At 42.1% G+C, this 19843-nt stretch overlaps 1 protein-coding gene across 1 annotated transcript in view; it reads right to left on the minus strand.

Annotated features, from left to right (window-relative positions):
• SMCHD1 (structural maintenance of chromosomes flexible hinge domain containing 1) overlaps positions 1-19843 on the minus strand; it is a 408526-nt gene that overhangs the window by 181198 nt on the left and 207485 nt on the right. Inside the window, exons 32-33 of the mRNA XM_089678219.1 lie at positions 11911-12068; positions 2116-2231 (exon numbers count right to left, since the gene is read on the minus strand). Of these exons, the coding sequence (XP_089534345.1) occupies positions 2116-2231; positions 11911-12068 (274 nt within the window). The remainder of the gene's footprint in view (positions 1-2115; positions 2232-11910; positions 12069-19843) is intronic.

Raw genomic sequence — 19843 nt, forward strand, 5'->3', positions numbered from 1 at the left:
TCAAACGGAAGGTGGAGGAGAGCAAGGTCTCTAACATCCACCAGCTCCGTGATGTCATCAGGGAGGAGTGGAAGTGGAATAAAGTGGCAACCTGTGAAGCTCTGGTGAACTCCATGCCCAAGAGAGTTAAGGCAGTGCTGGAAAATAATGGGGGCCGCACAAAATATTGACACTTTGGGCCCAATTTGGACATTTTCACTTAAGGGGGTGTACTCGCTTTTGTTGCCAGTGGTTTAGACATTAAAGGCTGTGTGTTGAGTTACTTTGAGGGGACAGCAAATTTACACTGTTATACAAGCTGTACACTCACTACTTTACATTTTAGCAAAGTGTCATATTTTCAGTGTTGTCACATGAAAAGATATAATACTTCTGTGAGATCCTGTGTGTATATATATATTTCTATCTAAAAAAAATAAAATATAAACAAGGACCTTAAGGGTGAGAGTAGAAAAAAAATGTCCTTAATGAGATCAAATGGCATTTTCCAAAGTGCAAAGAGAACCATATTAAGATCTCACAAAGTCACAGGGGACAAAGGTCCTAAATCAAGGAGTAAGAGGCCAGCAGTCTCTGAAACAAGATAGAAAGGACAGAAACTCAGTCCTGCTAGTACTGAGCCAAAAGATGATCCAGACTGCAAAAAAGGAGTGGATTCTTCCCATAAAAAACATCTAAACAGTGAGGTGTGCTATAAACATCCAGAGACAGACATTGTATGAAACATACTTCCTAGTTTTCATAGGGATCAAATTCCGAGATGCCCTTGTCTCTCAAATCCAATTAAATCCAGTAACTGTAAAATACAATGATAAATTTGTGCTTAAGTCAAAAGGACCTGACATACTGATAAAGCCCACAGACTGTCTGCTAGCAGTCATTATAGCTTACAACATCCATCTAGGCTAATCCAGAGCAAGGAGGATCACTGCCCTCCATATTCATCCTACAAAGCAGATGAGGAAGAGGTTTCAGGGGAGGAAAAGCATAGACCAGGTTGTACTGATCCCCAGAGCTTCCACTGTGTCAGACGTTGACAGTCACCTCATATCTATTAATCAAGGAGAGAGTGTTTATTTAGAAGCCCTTATGACAATTGGCCCTCCTTTGGTAGAGACACAAGCTTGCCTGCGCTAACTGATATACATCAGTTTATGACCAGGTAAAAAAGTGAGTGTGATTATGATGTAGAGGGAATTGTCAGAGATTGCACAGATATAGTTTGTTTGAAGGAGCACACAGCATGTTGGATCACCTTCATGACTGAAAAAAGTAGACGGAGAACTATACTGTTGATTTACATCACATTTTGAGAATTGACTTCATTTGTATAAATATTACAAATTGGTGGATTTTTGTTGTAAGTGTTTGGGAGATATGGTACTCTAATGCAATGTAGTTATATATAATATCTATTGTTGATAAGGTAATTGTAATATGAGACTATAGCGTAAAAGCACTGCACTAATCACAGATTCACCGTTTGGTTTTCACTTGTTCAAACTGAGTGCTGACAGCTATAGTTAGAGTTTTTAGGTTGGGTTGGTGCAAAAGGAACTCAGTATTAGAGAAATTTTACAGGTGTTCAATTAACTAAGTTTGGTAGTTTCTAGTGCTCAGACCAATCAGCCTATTATCAAAGTGGGTTTTCGGAGGTAGGGCAAGCAGTGAGGCAATGTCAGTGGCTCTAGACCTGCAAAGCATTCCATTAATACAGAAAATGTGCATGTTAGACAACCTAAAAAGTTGTTACCTAGTAGGCTGATGGTGGTACTGTCAGAGTTAACATTTGTTCAGTCATTGAATCATTTCCAGACAAAAATAAAAATTGTTTGTAGTTGTTTTTATGGTTGGTCTATCTTCTTGGTAAGTTTACATTAATAAAACTTCAGAGCCTGTGCACACAGTTTTATTAATGTATATTGATAGTGAAAGAAAAAAAAGTTAGACTCACTCTATAGGACACAAAGTGAGAGACAACATGAAATATGCAAAGAACATGCTAGAGAATGAACTACACATTCTCAAATGATTAAAGCTAAATTAGATTAAAACTATGTACCAATTATTAACATGATTCCAATTAATGCACAGTAATATGTACAAGTTACTCACAGTAGCTGGAGGTTTCACCCCTATTGACTGAGATTTCCATATTTTCATTGAGCAATTCACTTGACTGAGGTTTTTAATGGCATCTCTATCTTCAGACAGAACACTTACCAAAAAGTCTAAATAAGTAGACAAGAGACCAGATAGGCCATTATAATTTTTCTGTTGACTTAAACTACGTACACATTTTACAATTCGGTTGCAAAAATTGAATTTTTGGTTTACTTGTAAGATCCTTTTCTTGAAGTACATCACAGGACACAGGGTATATTCATATCCATTATGATAGGGTTATGCTGTCATCTTCAGGTGACAGGACAGAGGGAGGAACAATTTAACATTAAGCGTGGAGGGGGTAAACTGTGAAAATACAGCTTGTAACCACGAGCCACAATGTTACACGCCTATTGAATTGCGATAAATGTTTGTGAAGGCCTGTAAACATCCCCCACAGGAGCAAGTGGGGGTGTCCCTTGGTACTATTCCTCATTGAAGACTACTGTGAGCAATGAATCCGGAATGAGCCAGTCATCTAATCTCAGACTGAATATTAAGGCTACTTTCACAATGATCCACCGCAAAAATGCACAGGCATGTTTACAGCGTTTTTGCTACGTTTTTTAAAGGACACATGACTTAAAACTGCACCAAAAATGCTTCTCAGAGGTGGTTTTGAGGTGTTTTTTCATGCATTTTCCATTGATTTCAATGGGAAGAGGCGTTTTTGGGGCTAATTATTTTTTAACTCCCCAAACATGCTGCAAGCAGGAGTTTTTTACACCGCACCGAAACGCCTCAGTGTGAAAACATACATAGATATACAGATGAAATTCAAAAAATTTGAATATCGTGCAAAAGTTCATTTATTTTAGTAAGGCAACTTAAAAGGTGAAACTAATATATGAGATAGACTCATTACATGCAAAGCAAGATAGTTCAAGCCGTGATTTGTCATAATTGTGATGATTATGGCTTACAGCTCATGAAAACCCCAAATCCACAATCTCAGAAAATTAGAATATTGTGAAAAGGTGCAATATTCTAGGCTCAAAGTGTCCCACTCTAATCAGCTAATTAAGCCATAACACCTGCAAAGGGTTCCTGAGCCTTTAAATAGTATCTCAGTCTGGTTCAGTAGGAATCACAATCATGGGAAAGGCTGCTGACCTGACAGTTGTGCAGAAGACCATCATTGACACCCTCCATCAGCAGGGAAAGCCGCAGAAGGTAATTGCAAAAGTGCTGAATCAAAGCACATTAATAGAAAGTTATGTGGAAGGGAAAAGTGTGGAAGAAAAAGGTGCAAAAGCAGCAGGGATGACCGCAGCCTGGAAAGGATTGTCAGGAAAAGGCCATTCAAAAAATGTTGGGGACTTTCACAAGGAGTGGACTGAGGCTGGAGTCAGTGCATCAAGAGCCACCACACACAGACGGATCCTGGACATGGGCTTCAAATGTCGTATTCCTCTTGTCAACCCGCTCCTGAACAACAAACAACGTCAGAAGCGTCTTACCTGGGCTAAAGAAAAACAGACCTGGTCTGTTGCTCAGTGATCCAAAGTCCTCTTTTCTGATGAGAGCAACTTTTGCATCTCATTTGGAAACCAAGGACCCAGAGTATGGAGGAAGAATGGAGAGGCACACACTGCAAGATGTTTGAAGTCCAGTTTCCACAGTCTGTGTTGATTTGGGGAGCCATGTCATCTGCTGGTGTTAGGCTCACTGGATTTAATGAAGCACAGTGCACCACCAGGAGATTTTGTAGCACTTCATGCTTTCTTCCGCAGACAAGCTTTATGGGGATGGTGACTTCATTTTCCAGCAGGACATGGCACCTACCCACTCTGCCAAAAGCACCAAAACCTGGTTCAATGACCATGGGATTACTGTGCTTGATTGGCCAGCACACTCGCCTTATCTGAACCCCATAGAGGATCTATGGGGCACTGCCAAGAGAAAGATGAGAGACATGAGACCGAACAATGTAGAAGAGCTGAAGGCCGCTATTGAAGCTTCCTGGTCTTCCATAACACCTCAGCAGTGCCACAGGCTGATAGCTTCCATGCCACGCCGCATTGAGGCAGTAATTGCTGCAAAAGGGGCCCAAACCAAGTACTGAGTACATATGCATACTTATACTTTTCAGAGGTCCGATACTGTTCTATGTACAATCCTTGTTTTATTGATTGCATGTAATAATCTAATTTTCTGAGATTGTGGATTTGGGGTTTTCATGAGCTGTAAGCCATAATCATCACAATTATAACAAATCACAGCTTGAACTATCTTGCTTTGCATGTAATGCGTCTATCTCATATATTCGTTTCACCTTTTAAGTTGCATTACTGATAAAAATGAACTTTTGCACGATATTCTAATTTTTCACGTTTCACCTGTACATTCACATACAAAAGGAAGCGGTTTTCTTCAGCTTTTCAGGTGCTTTTTTTTATGCATAAATACTTGAAAAAACTCCTCAGCGTGAAAGTAGCCTAAAGAAAAACTAGCCAATGTATTTGTGCAAATAGTGCACAAGCATGACCATCACCTGAGACTGTAGCAAAAAAAACAAAAAAACAAAAAAAAAAACCCAAAACAAAAAACTGTTAGCCTTACCAGTAACTCTTCCAGTAGTCTTCCATGAAAGCCCCTGAGATATGTAGCTACTCTCCCATCAGACAAGAAACACATTGCCCACTTAGATTAATGTATAAAAAGGTGGTCCTCCAGGCATCCCCTTCAGTTTAACCATGCACAATACACAACAAAGCAAAGCATAATAAACTTTCAAGGATGGGAAGTTAGCTGTCCTGGAAGACTACTGGAAACAGTTACCGGTAAGTCCAACTCCAATTTTCCCCCATCCGTTTTCCAGGACAGCCCCATATGATAAACGAGAAACTTGCCAACTCAGGGAGGGACCACTGCTTGGATTACCTTATACACATATGACGAAAGTTGAAAAGAAGGACAAGGTTGAAGCTTTAGAATTTTGCTCTTGGGTGGTGCCAGCTCTCTTTACCATTAGAGGGATTTTGACAAAGGGTAGGTAAAACAATGTCAGAACCAGTAACAAAAAAGTGAGAGGCACAACAAATTTAACGTATCGCTGAACGTATATTATCTGCCAAGTAACCTGACGAAGCTGAGTAAGCTACGCCCATCGGCGAAACGCACTGACGTCACTACCGGTCAGACGCATTGGCGCCATACACGTAGTCCTGCAGGGGATGCGGATACACACGCCTGTCCTGGGCGTCCATCAGGATGCATGTGTACTAGGATGGAAGCGGAGCCTGTTTGTCCATAGTCCCAACGCTGAGGGCTGCCTCCGGGCGGGAATCCATTTATGAGAGGGACTATGCATTGTCAGTTATCCTTTGCACGTGTGGTGAGTGGAACACTGAAAACATAAATAAGGAAGCACGGCCTTACGGCTGTCAGTATTTGACATACTTAGTGACAACCATATTGACTCTCTTTATGTCACTTATTTACTACAGGATGGGGACATCATGCTACATTTTCTGAAAGGTGCACAGCACCCTACTTCTATTACACGGCATGGATACCTCTACATTCTGCACAACAGATACATAATAAGGGAGTTACTCAGTCCGAACTCTGGCGATGAATAATCCCTATTGGCAGGGCCCTGCCACTTCAACTACAGATGACAGATGTCATTTGGAGATATTACTAAGGTCAGTAAGTCTATTTCATAATACTATCTTGGACATGACTGTCTAGATCTTTACCACTCATCTTACCCTCTAGTGCCATTTTTGAACCATCATTAATTTTTTCAGTGTGTTTATACAGTATAGCTTTAGGCGTTTGCGCCTACATAAGCAGATTTACTCTTTATTGCATATGTTTCTCATTGATCATTGCCCTGAATTGGAGGTCTATGCATAGTATCAGGTTCCTGAACCCATCTTTAACTGGTACCAATATATACAGTATTGCATGTCTGATGTATAGCCTACTATGGTACAATTTTTTTAATACATCCCCTACATGGTGGTGTTACCTGTGTGTCAGTGCTGCTCATGTACTAGACCAAGTGTCATTACATTTACAGCATTATATGTTCATGACTGGTCATAACGTCTGGTTTTTAACAAAATTTTGGTTTTAAGTCATACTTTTTTGTATTGTCTCATCTTGTGGTGATGGCTAACTGAGCTATTTACCTAAATGTCTATACATGCATTGTTTGCAATAAAGCATAATTTTTTGAAAAATTTCTGGGTATCGCTTTCTGTTCATGATGTAACCGGTTTTCTTGTGAATCCCTAGGTAAAACAATGTCTTGAGACCTGTGGAAAGTTGAAGCTACTTATGTACAGATGAAGGACCTGCTCTTGAGAAATTATATCATCTCTGAGAGGAAGAATCCAAGGAGGAGAATCTAGAGAGCGAAGAAGTGTGAACCATGACCATTTCGGCCAATAAGGAGCTATGAACTTTTGGAGAACACACATCAAAAGGGAACCTCTGCTATAGATTACTTGAAAAAAGTGGATTTCCTTCAGGATTTTCCCATTCTTACAAGATGGAATCATGGTAAATCATGCTTGCTTAATTGAATTTTACCTTCTTATAATAGCACTAACAATTGTGTCATAATTGGCTCTTGGGAGTTCATCTGCTTCCTCCATGGACAGCTTATACCTGGAAATCCAGAGACTTCTTCTGGCTTTGGTTACCTATCCAAATACCAGAATAATCAGGGTCACTACCCTCCCCTCTGTTTTTCCCATCATATCCTAGAGTACTAACTCCGGAAAATATAGTCAAAGAAGAAGCAGATAGCTCAGGTAGAAGAACAATCTTAGAGGATGGTTTCTGCACGTCAGTTAATAGAGTCTTAAACACATGAAATGTTGCTGCTAATTCTTAACTAAAGCCAATGAACTGTTAAAGGCAGGTTCATCCTTCATTTAATTACTAATGCAGGTACGGCTTAGAGGCTTGTTCCAAGAAGAACCCAGTTTAGCTGAAAAACTTGAACACTTCTTTTTGGGTGTCACACTTTAGCTTTTGTCAGCCAACCTTTCCTGCAGATGGACAAAAAAAAATAAAAAGTGACTCAGTCAACCAGCAAGCCCACCATGTGTCCTGTTCACCTAAGTCCACCACCAATAGAAACTCCAAGGTGAACAGAGGAGACTTATCATAGAAGCATATGTGTAGGAGAACAGCACGGCTCAGTCGCCACCGCCATTTACCTGTCCAGAGTTGGTGCCTGCCTGACCCGGAGCTTGTTGGGTAGAAGACTCCACAGCACAATTCTTCTTCACCTTGTGTACCACAGCCGCTGGTGGGTTTTAAAGACATTGGTGAAATACGCGCCTTCCCCTGTGCCCTCGAGGCCTGAACCGTTACTTCAGCACTCGGTGATGATCCGCCTCGACACAGATGCATGTTCTAGAATCTGTTGTTCACGGCCCCTCCCCCTTCTGGCAGCCAAGAGAAACTCCAGGCTGAGAGCCACTTTCGAATCTATCCCGAAAAACACAAGGCAGTGACCCAGCCAGCAGCACCAATAAAAACTGCACCTACAGCCTTCACCAAGTACTGATGGGAAATGGCAGACAGATAACTCCTACCTCAAGGAGGGGGTCTGCTGGCTCAAGAAAGGGGTTAACAGAAAACACTGTCCCAATATCCTGTCCATACCACTCAGTCTCCTAGGCATTAGAGCTGTGGCCCTTCTCCCTGCAAAGGATAGAAAAATGGTTCCTCTTAGAAGGCAATGTATCCCCTCCAGCCAGAGGAAACACAATAACAGAAGGGGATGCCTGGATCACCTTTTGTAATCTAAGTATGCAATGTCTCTGCTGTCTGATCAGGGAGGAGCTACACATCTCAGGGGCTGTCCTGAAAAACGACTGGAGTAAAACTGAAGATATGCCTGGCTGGCATCACCCGAAGTGGAACCTTCACCCTGTCATAATGGATATGACGATACCCTGTGTTCGGGATGTAGGATGAAGAAATCTACTTTAGATACAGCCACAACAATGTTACACATGACTTAATTTTCAACTTCGACTGGCATGTACCTATAACAGTTATGAGCCCAAACTACTGAATTTATGAACACTAAAAAATTAAGAGGATAACTAACAGGCAAAAATGTGGAACATGGTAACTTGAGAAATGTACCACAAATATGCATTCTCTATAGTCTTCACCTCTTGTAAAAGCAATTCGTAGTACTGTTTACTATTAAACCTTTATAAGCAACTCTTAAAAGCTTCATTTCTTATAACAATACAATTATGCTAATCTGTATCCTTTTTCTCAAGTCTAAATAAGAAGAATTTAGACCTACCTGTAAATTCCGTATCTTGGAGGACAGTGCAGGGGAGTGTATCTATAGATCCCAGGTTATACGTCTGTAGGCCTTCAGGTGACTAAATACTTTTGAGTATATGTCCCTTGGGTGCTTCCTCATAACCCAACCCCATGAATCCGCAGTTTTGTAGCAGGCAATACAAAGTAACCAAAGAAAGACGTGATGGTGGCCTGTATCCTGCACTATACTCCAAAATATGAAATTTACAGGTAAGCCTAAATTTCTTTCAGCTTAACTGTACAGTGAAGGACAAAGGCTGAGTTTTTAGAGACCCTAGGACATCCCCATGCAATGAATGAGAAGGGAATGCAACAAATTGACAAACAAAAGTTTGTCAAAGGCAATAATTAAAGAAACCAGGATGAGTGCGAAAGTAGCCCAAGACTGAGACAGCAGGATCAAATACCAGAACAGACCACTTTTTAGAGAGATCTTTTTCCAATCGAAAGACTTCAAAATATTTTCACTCCTCCAAAATTTTTTTGCTGACATGATCCACTCATAGGATGACCATTCTATTTGTTCATGGATGGGGAATTTCTATGGATTTTGAAGGCCTCTTTGCACCCAAAAGGGCATGCTGTGGAGAAGAATCAAGTGCAACAATGCCAAGGCTTTTGCGCACAGCAAAAGCGAGCATATACACATTTGCAAGAGTGTTACATGAAGCTAACGACTGTGGTGGTGAACCTCCTCAAAACACAGTCTCTGTGTCCACCTCTTTTAGGCTGGCACATTTTCATTTGACTCAAGTCGAGACAGAGGAGATGGGGAAGGCGCTTGGGGTTTTCTGGCTCTAGACAGAAGCAGCTGTATTGAAGCTGTTAGTTATCCCAAGACACAACAGAATGTGCAAAAAGATCAGCTCATTTCTGGTAGGCTGCTTGTTGCATGCTTGAAATGGAACTAGAATTGGATACAGAGATTGGTGTTGATGTCGCATTCCGTTCTAGTGCAAGGGAAGCATCATGCCTGTGTCGTATGGGCCTTTGGTAGAGTAAATGTTCGCCTGAGATTTTCGGTGTGGCTCTATTTCACCTTGTTTATGCCATAGCTACAGGTGAGGGTATTCCCGTGTGGGATACCACCAGAATAGGTTGCGGAATATAGCAAAGTACTCATGGCAAAAGGGCAGGAGGAAGTGACTGAGGACCTTAAAAGGGCTCTTGGCTGAAGTGCCGTCAAGTGTGTGACCAGTGGTGTGATCTAATAAGCATATAGGATGATCAACAGTAACTATAAGCAACCTTTCAGCGCTCACACAGAAGATGGAAAATGAGTGAAATATGAAACAAGAATAAAAGAGGAAGGCATAAAAACCAGTTCACAGGGTGAATGGACGGAGGACAGGATTCCTGGCGAAATCCAGTTAATTCAGCATACAGCGGTCAATAGGTCCATCCAATTGATATGCGGAGTGAGAAGGGAATGGACTGTGAAGACTGAAGAACCACACGAGCAGACCGGCAGCTTCTCGCCAAGAATGGGGGGATCCCACAGAAGCATGCAAAGGAACAACAAGCAGGGTGCTGGGTCAGCGTGGATAAAAACAGTAGTACTTTATTTAAAAACACTAACATCTAAAACTCCGTCGACGTATGTGGTAGGCAGGAACACTGGAGCCAGAAAAGCAGATTGGATAATCTGTGCAGGACCCGGGAAGAGACCCGCTGCGGTGGAGACCCACTTTCCCTTCACTTAGTATATGGTCCTCAGTTTTTACCGTTTCTTCCCCTTTTTTCTTCATTTTCTCTTCCTTTCTGTACACATAATCCTACCCATTTTCCCTCCCTTTCTTTTCCCCTTTCAATTAATTTTCCATTCCTTTTCCATCAATTCAACTATTATCCCTTTGATCATCTGGATCGCTTTCCAAACACCCTATCCAGTGTGTGTACTTTATGCTCTTATCTTGCTCTAATCCATGATCTCCGGAGAGCACAGCGGTCTCCTCCACTTGCACTCCTCCCCTTCCCCTCTGGCTTTTCACGATCTGACAGCTCATATATAACCTGCAGTCACAGGGGCGGGCTTGCTTGACAAAGGAGGCGGAGCCTCTGAAACGCACTGCGCCCCCCCCTCTTCCATTCACAGCACCTGTCACTTCTGCCTACTACTGGCAGGAAGGCACGCAGAGACCCCGACAGTCCACCACAGCGGGTCTCTCCCTGGGCCATACACAGATTATCGAATCTACTCTTCTGATGCCCCTGGCTCCAGTGTTCCTGCCTGCCACACACATCTAGGGAGTTTTAGATGTAAGTGTTTTTAAATAAAGTACTACTGTTTTTATCCACGCTGACCTGGCGCCTTGCTTGTTGTTCCTTTGGTGTGATCGAATACTTGGTCATCCACCTGAGTTGAGTATATGCATTTTAGAACCAAATTTTGAAAAGTTTACATTCTAAATTGAATACATTCCAAACACAGACAGTTTTTACAGTAACAGTCAGAGATATAGGGTGACCCTGTCTTACATATCCATGACACTTGACTATATATAGAGTCCAGGCTTCACCCGCTATGGTGGACATACCCACAAAGGGTATAGTTTTACTGAGGTTGCATTGACCCAGATGCACTGATTCTATTGTTGTATTATAAGACAGCGAAGGGGTTGATTGAAGAATCCAAAGATAAAATAAAAAAATTGTTAAGCGAAGAGTGATTTCTCCTTAAGGTTGAAAAGGTACAACAACTAACAAACTGAAGACTCACCGAGAGAGGTAGGGGTATAGGGAAGGCGCACAGGGGGGGTACAAACCTATAACCCAGGGTCTATGAATATTCAGCCTGTGTCCTGTACTGTACGATTAAAATATACCTTTTTGGGTAGTCAGGATTAGGCTGGAATTTTGTATTAGAAAGGAGGGTGCCTTATTATATGGAGGCCATTGATGATCAACACATTCTTAACATGATCCCTGCTTGTTAAACAAGATGGGTTTTAACTACATTCCTCTCCTACATGTAAAGATCAGCATTTTTTTTTTGCTAGAAAATTACTTAGAACCCACAAACATGTATATTTGCAATTTTTACTGTATGTCATACAGTATTTGCACAGCCTTTTTAAAAATGCAAATTTTTTGGAAAAGACACACTTTAATGAATTTTAGTGCACGCAAACACAATATAATACCCAATTGTTTGTTAATGGTAAAATATAAAAGATGATGTTATGCCTATCATCCGGTACAGACTAATAAAGGCAATGGTAGGAAGGAGGTGGGACCCCTGCTGCCTGTAAAAGTAATCCAGCAGCTTCTTATCTGCTAGGATTGCTTTTACATGGAAGGGAATCACTGGCCGAAAAAAATATCTCTTGCTGCAGCGATGTCTGAGATATCACCCTTCCCAATCAAGGGGACCAGAGATTGTTTACTTTTTCTCCTTCGGTCAAAAATCACTTTAAATAACATACAACTTACCTGGAAAAACACTTCCAGCTGTAAAATCTACACCTTTATCATATTTAATAGAAAGAAACACTGGTTTATCAGGGTCTGCCATTACTTTAATCTTGACTGGTTGACTTTCCAGGGTACTTCTGTGATATGATGCTTTACAGTGCAAGGAATAAACCCCCCTAAAGGAAAAAAAAAAAAAAAAACTTAGACGTTAATATAGAATACTTTCTGAGAATAAAAGTGATAAAAAGTGCAAAGTTCTCCAAAACAAAAAATACTGCATTGTAGCATGAAAAAGTGAATGTCTAGCCAAAATGTATTCATTTATTTATTTTTTTTTCCATTTTTATGGAAGTGTGGAAGAATCAGAACCTCTGCCAGATTTACACTGCTATTACTGTCCCGGTGACAACTGTTTTACCACACAGGAATTAAGAGAAAATTATCCACAGCAACACAGAGATGGAGAGTAGAGAAGCTAGAACACTTGGCTGCCTTTTATTGCTGTCTGTGCCTACTGGATATTCCCTTCAATTTCTGTGTGGTGAAACCATTGCCAGGCTGACAATACGAAGCCCATGATAACCGTGAAAACTCCAAAGGGGTTAAAATCCTTTACCACTTTATTTATAACTAGAAAAAAAAAAAGTTTGCCTGGACATACAGTACATGTTAAACATAAGGAATTTGGTAGATTAATTTATCATTCAACAGACACAACTACTTTGCAGAGTATGTTGGATGAAATAAATAAACGGGGATCCAGCTGAAATTTCCCAACTTATCTGGAATATTTCCTGTGGTTTTAATCAAAATTGTTAGATTAACCACTTGCCTACCAGGCACTTATACCCCCTTATTTACCAGGCCAATTTTCAGCTTTCAGCGCTGCCGCACTTTGATTGACAATTGCGCGGTCATGCAACATTGTACCCATATGAAATTTTGATCATTTTTTTCTCACAAATAGAGCTTTCTTTTGGTGGTATTTAATCGCCACTGGGCGCTTTACTTTTTGCGCTATAAATAAAAAAATTGCAAAAAATTTGAAAAAAAAAAAAAGTTTCTTTGTTTCTATTATAACATTTTTCAAACAGGTAATTTTTCTCCTTCACTGATGTGCGTTGATGAGGCAGCACTGATGGGCACTGATAGGCGGCACTGATGGGCACTGATAGGCAGCACTAAAGGGCACTGATAGGCAGCACTAATGAGGTGGCACGGATAGGCGGCACTGATAGGCAGCACTAATGAGGTGTCACGGATAGGCGGCACTAATATGCAGCACTGATAGGCGGCACTGATAGGTGACACTGATGATGGGTACTGATAGACGGCACTGACTGGCATCACTGCTGGGCACTGACTGGTGGCACAGACTGGCAAAACCGCTGGGCACTGACTGGTGGCACTGACTGGCAGCACTGCTGGGCTGCACTGGTGGGTGGCACTGGTGGGCAGCACTGGTGGGTGAGCACAGGTGGGTGGCACTGGTGGGCACAGGTGGGTGGCACTGCTGGGCACAGGTAGGTGGCACTTCTGGGCACAGGTGTGTGACACTGCAGAGTGGCACAGGTGGGTACACTGCTGGGCACAGGTGGGTGCACTGCTGGGCACAGGTGGGTGATCTGCTGGGCACAGGTGGGCGGAGCTAGTGGGCGCACTGCTGGGCACAGGTGGGCGGAACTTGTGGGTGGCACTGCTGGGCACCAATCATCAGGACACTGATCATCAGTGCCCTGATGATCGGTGCCGATCCTCGCTCTGACAACTGCCGGTTCTCGGCAGTACTTTCCTCACGATCTGACAGCGTGAGGAAAGTGCAGCCGAGAACCGGCACTTGCATTTCCCTGTGATCAGCGTGTCATTGGACACCGCTGATCACGTGGCAAAAGGCCGCTGTGATTGGCCTTTTACCACATCACGTGATCAGCTGTGTCCGTAGGACACAGCGATCACGGAGATCGCCGGGTGCGCGCCCAGGAGAGCGCGTTCTGGGAGGACGTCATATGACGTCCACCCAGAACTGGCCGGCCGCAGTGCAGCCGTCATTCAGCTATCTGCGGTCGGCAACTAGTTAATGAAAGACTGTACCAAAATATTTTGCTTCATTTGAAAATCTAAATATGTAGGTGTAGTTTAGCTAAGCATAAGATTTAAAACCCAACTCTAGAGTAAAAGTAAACTCCCTCACTCTAATAGCTTGATTAGATTTAAAAAACAAAACAAAAAAAACAAAACCAAAAAAACCTGTGGTCACATGGTCATATAGGGTGGTCATTTCCTTCTCTTTTTATTTCCAGGAAATGTCCTTCATTCGGGTATCAACATCACCATCTGAGCAGCGTGGACAGTTCTCTTTGGCTTGCCAGCAGAGAGGTCATCTCAGATTCCAGAAAAAAACTGAAGTCAGATTGAGGGGAGAGAAGGAGACCTGCCATCAAAGTTAAAAATGGCACTGGACTAGCAGTCCCTGCTGGAGGAAGCAGCATCAGCAAGGGACCTGGATGGGGCGGACTCAAGTGAGTATAACTAACTTCACTATGTAATAAAAAACCAAACCGCTGGAAGAGAGGGTTAGACAGAAGTGGGAGGGAGAGATGGGGAACATTAGATTTTTTTCTAGAGTTGCGTTTTAAACAGCTACCTTTATTTTGGTAAATTTTCACCTTGCAGTCATATCACAGCTCAACAAACAAAAATTTACATTGCCTAAACCAGTGTTTCTCAACCTTTTTCAGTCAAGGCACCCTTTTAAATCATGGACAGTCTTGAGCACCCCATTAAAAAATGTAAAAAAATATTCTAATAATTTTACATAATGCGTCAACAGCCACACACGTAGCACACCCAACATTAGAGGTGATTTATTCTTCCAAATCAAATACACTTTTGCACACTAGTACTGGCTAATATTCCAATGTGTTTATCTCCATCACTCAGCTAATGTGATCCCAGCACTGATGGAGAGGGGCAGTGGAATGTCCAACAAAGATGCTGTGCCAACATCCTCCTTATCAACTGGTGATGTTATTGGTTTTTCGGGATGCCAGCAGCTAGAAGGTCATAATGATGCACAATGAAAACCCGTGGCTTTGTGTAACAAAAAGGCAGGATTAATCCACTTTTGGCTAGGTACACAATTTTTGGGCAATGTTTAGGCATTTTGCCAAGGCACCCCTGAAGAAACTGAAAGGCACCCTGGTTGAAGAACACTGGCCTAAACCTTAGCCCTTCTAGTTAATAACTTGGTACTGAACTACTTGGAGGCTATTATAAAGACTACTTCTAAAAGAAAACAGAATTTTTGTAATTTTCGTAAGTTTCTTTTCTTGTCCATTGAGGGACACAGGAAATCATTTTACGTTTACTTTTTTGTTAAACTGCTGACTATAGGAGACCTGGACACTAGCCAACCCTGAATAACTCCCCCCCTCCCATTAACGTTCCTGAAGTCATCAGAGCGACGAGTTAAAAGAGGCTTACCACATCACTTCCGCTTTCATACTTCCGGTGTGTGGAGAGCAGGTGGGTCCAGAAAGTGGTTTACATGTGCTGTAGCTTAAGTATATACAAGCACTGGTATGGAGTAAGTATTTTAATTGTTTTAAACTGCCAGTAAATGCAGACTTAAAGCATTGGAGGCTGTCTCCTGTTTTTTGTTTTTTTTTTTCCTTTACATATGCAAACTGGAGGAAAGTTTATGAAGAAATGATCCTGGGGAGTGAATCTGGATAAAGCTGCTGGAAGGAAAATATATTCTTAAAGAGCTAAAGACCCATTTATAGGGGGTCATGGAGATCTGGTGAGTGCGGTGCTCACAAGAGGAGCACATATTGGTCACAATAAGTGAAGATATTGGAAAAAAAAATGATCCCAATATATAGATTGATATGAGAAAAAGTTATTGCGTTTGCAAACTACTGTATATATACTGAATTTTTTAAAACAAATATGTAGCAGAATACAATTTGGCCTAAATTTATGAAGAAATTAGATTTTTTTTATTTTTTTTTATATTGGATATGTTTTATAGAAGAAGAAACCTAAAAAAATTGTTTTTTTTCGTTGTGGTTTTTAAAATTTTGGTCTTTTTTCATTTATAGCACAAAAAAATAAAAAAAAGTGGTGATCAAATACCACCAAAAGATCAAATACCACCAAATATTTGTGGGAAAAAAAGTGTCGTATCACAAAAAATAGCCTGGTCATGAAGGGGGTAAATGTTTCGGAGCAGCAGTGGTTAATTTTTTATTTAAAGTGCCCTTGTCCTCCCATGTAAAGGCAAATGCAATCGTAGGTCACACAAACATCAATCACCCCGCAAATGTGAGGTATCACCGCAAACGTCAGATCAAGGGCAGTAATTCTAGCACCAGATCTCCTCTGTAAATCTAAAGTAGTAACTTCTAAGGCTTTTAACCACTTGCCGCCCTGCCACTGCATATATACGTGTGCAGGGCGGCACTGGGGCAGAAAAGCACGTTTTAAAATGGGCTCCGCGCTCCCGACGTTTTCGCCGGCAGGGGGCGCACGCGCTCCCGCCGACCCGCGGGTGACACCATTTGATCCCGGAGGGATCAATCAGTCGATTTCAGCCAGTGATGTCTGGCTGAAATCAGATGATCGGTCCCTGTCCTGTGTTGACATTTACACAGGACAGGATATGATGTCATTCTTCTCTGCCTGGACACATTCCGTTCCAGACAGAGAAGAAGACATACGAACAGTGAGTAAAACAGCACATACCCACAGTTAGAACACTCTAGGACACATTTAACCCCCTGATCGCCCCCCCCCCCCCCCCAGTTAACCCCTTCACTGCCCTGTCACCAGTGTCACTGATCAGTGAACCGATTTTTACTGATCACTGTATCAGTGTCGCTGGCGACTTCCAATAGACGACCCCCCCACTTGGAGGCATGTTTTTCAGGGCAAAAAAGTCGTCTTATATGCCGGCAAATACGGTAAATTTCGTTTGGGTACAGCATTGCATGACCGCACAATTATCATTTGAATTAGTGCAGCGCCAAACAGCAAAAAAAGGCCTGGTCATTAAGGGGGGTAAATCCTCAGGAGCTCAAGTGGTTAAAGCATCGTCTATGGATAGTAAAATTTACATTGTCTGTCGCCGTTGCACGGGCATGTGCAATTTTAAAGAATGACATTTGGTAGCTATTTAATTTTAATTTTTTTCAAATTGTTCAGACAATACTGCATTCACAAAGCAGTAAAATACAACATACACACACACACATACATATATATATATATATATATATATATAGTGTAACTCCTTCAAAGGTCACACACCGTCATAACAAAATACAACAGGTATAGACAATATAAAGTGCAAAGTAGACTCGTTCAGAACATGTAACTAGTATGTCAAGTTTGCAAGCAAGATGTAAAGAGGGCTTTCCCCTCTGCATAGAAAGTAAACATATTCCAGTAAATCCAGGTTGTTCACTAGGCCTCGTGTCTGTTTTGCGCTGAAAATATTAGGTCATCTTGTTCACTTCTACCTTTGAAAGCCAAAGCGTGATAGGAGGGGGGTGCAGATCTCTCTATCGTAAGGCAACGCACGATTTGGCAGCATTAAACAAGTGGCGCAAGATCAATTTGCTGTACGTTTTTTCGGGAATATCCGAGACATGTAGAAGGAAGAGAGCTAGGTCGTCAGGAAGGACATAATCAATGAACTTCTGAGAGATACGGTGTACCTCTTTCCAGAAGAGATTACTTTTCATCTCAACATGCGTCAAGTGCTTGCATGGATTGTTTTTCGTTTCTCTCACCCATGCATTTATTGCAACAGATATGTAGTGCATCACTGCCATTTCTTGTGTTCATGTTCATTTTAACATTTTGTATAAATAAAATATAGTCTGTAAAATTTTTTACTTATTGAATGACTATTGGTTTTGTCTGTGCCTTTAAAATCCCACAAAAAAAAGAGGGTTTTCCATACATGCTTTAACCTCCCTGGCGGTATTCCCGAGTGTAGCTCGGGGTAAAGTTTCAGTGCCAAAAGTGGTAACCCTGAGCTACACTCGGGTTTACCATGCGGCGCTGCTCCGGGATCTGTTCTTCACTTACCTTGTCCTGCGCTCCCGCGATGTCCCTCCTGCAGTGTCCCTGGCAATGTCCTCCGGGGGATGCCGGCATCTGTCATCTGGGTTCCGTCCCCTGCGAGCGTCGGAACGTAAGGGGACGGAACTGGCGGGAAATTTGAAAATGACAAAAACTGACATTCACTAAAATCACATAGTAAAACATTACTGTATCAAACCATTTCACATACATTTTGTCCTGAGTGCTTTGTCCTGTGCCCTGCCTGCATTTTTACTGTTCTTTCTGCCTGGAAACTGAGAAACGCCCATGGTGTCCAAAAAAGCATCCCTTTAGGTCAAAAGTGGTTTTAGACCAGCTAGAGAACAGTATAGTAAATTAGAACCACTTGCAGAATTGAGTGATGATTTGTGGGGAAATTCGTCATCAGACACTGAAAACTTTTGCGACTTTGCTCAGTGATGTGCTATATTTCAAATTTCAGTGTTTTTGGTTTGATTATATTATTGAATTAAATTTATTATGGGATGATGGCACTTCTTGTTATCACACCCGTTGTTTTTCTTTTTCTTTCCAGAATTACAATTTTGGCCATGTCAAAAAGATGTGTAGTAAAGACCCCAATTTCCATCCTGGCATCTCCAGCACAGGTCTAAGTTTGCGGGAAGATATTTGGGAAGTACCGATAGTGTGTGGTACCATCTAATAAGGATTTTTAAATTCGTTTCCTTAATCCGTGTACAGATGGATAATTTTAGAGCAAGATGTATGATCCATCTTTGTTGGACTGAAGAGAAGGATCTATTTAAAGTCAGTTTCCATTTCCGTAGGAAGGGGGGGAGAGTAGCCCTCTGGTGGGAGTGATCAGCTGGGAGTACATCTGAGAGAGTGAATGAGCAGGGGACCACCTCCTTTGCAGTCGTTCAAAGAGAGTAAACTGACACTGTAACCTCATCCTTTACATTTTACAAAAATTGTGTAATTTATTGTGCGGTTCTTTTGCATTAAAATAAAAAAAAAAGTTATTTTTCCCCCATAAAAATTGGGTTTGAAAAATCACTGCGCAAATACCGTGTGACAAAAAAATTGCGAAACCCATCAATTTACTGTCTAGGGCAGAGGTCCTCAAACTTTTTAAGTTCACTGTCCCTCAGACCGTTGGAGGGCCGGACTATAGTTTTAAAAAAAAAAACTATGGTCATCTCCTGTACTGTGTCCGCATTTGTTCAGAGACTGCGGACATACAACGGCGGTGGGAATACTGGGCCGGCCGCTCTATAAGACGCACAGACATTTCCCCCCAAGTGTGTCTTATGGAGCGAAATAGTGCCCCATCATTGGTGTCAGTGGGAGGAATAGTGCCTCATCATTGGTGTCAGTGGGAGGAATAGTGCCCCACCATTGGTGTCAGTGGGAAGAATAGTGCCCCACCATTGGTGTCAGTGGGAGGAATAATGCCCCATCATTGGTGTCAGTGGGAGGAATAATGCCCCACCATTGGTGTCAGTGGGAGGAATAGTGCCCCACCATTGGTGTCAGTGGGAGGAATAATGCCCCATCATTGGTGTCAGTGGGAGGAATAGTGCCCCATCATTGGTGTCAGTGGGAGGAATAGTGCCCCATCATTGGTGTCAGTGGGAGGAATAGTGCCCCATCATTGGTGTCAGTGGGAGGAATAGTGCCCCATCATTGGTGTCAGTGGGAGGAATAGTGCCCCATCATTGGTATCAGTGGGAAGAATCGTGCCCCATCATTGGTGTCAGTGGGAGGAATAGTGCTCCATCATTGGTGTCAGTGGGAACAATCGTGCCCCATCATTGGTGTCAGTGGGAACAATCGTGCCCCATCATTGGTGTCAGTGGGAGGAATAGTGCCTCATCAT

This window comes from Staurois parvus, unplaced genomic scaffold (genome assembly GCF_062004578.1).
Source record: "Staurois parvus isolate SC_StPar_1 unplaced genomic scaffold, SC_StPar_1.0 ptg000015l, whole genome shotgun sequence".
Lineage (NCBI taxonomy): Eukaryota > Metazoa > Chordata > Amphibia > Anura > Ranidae > Staurois > Staurois parvus.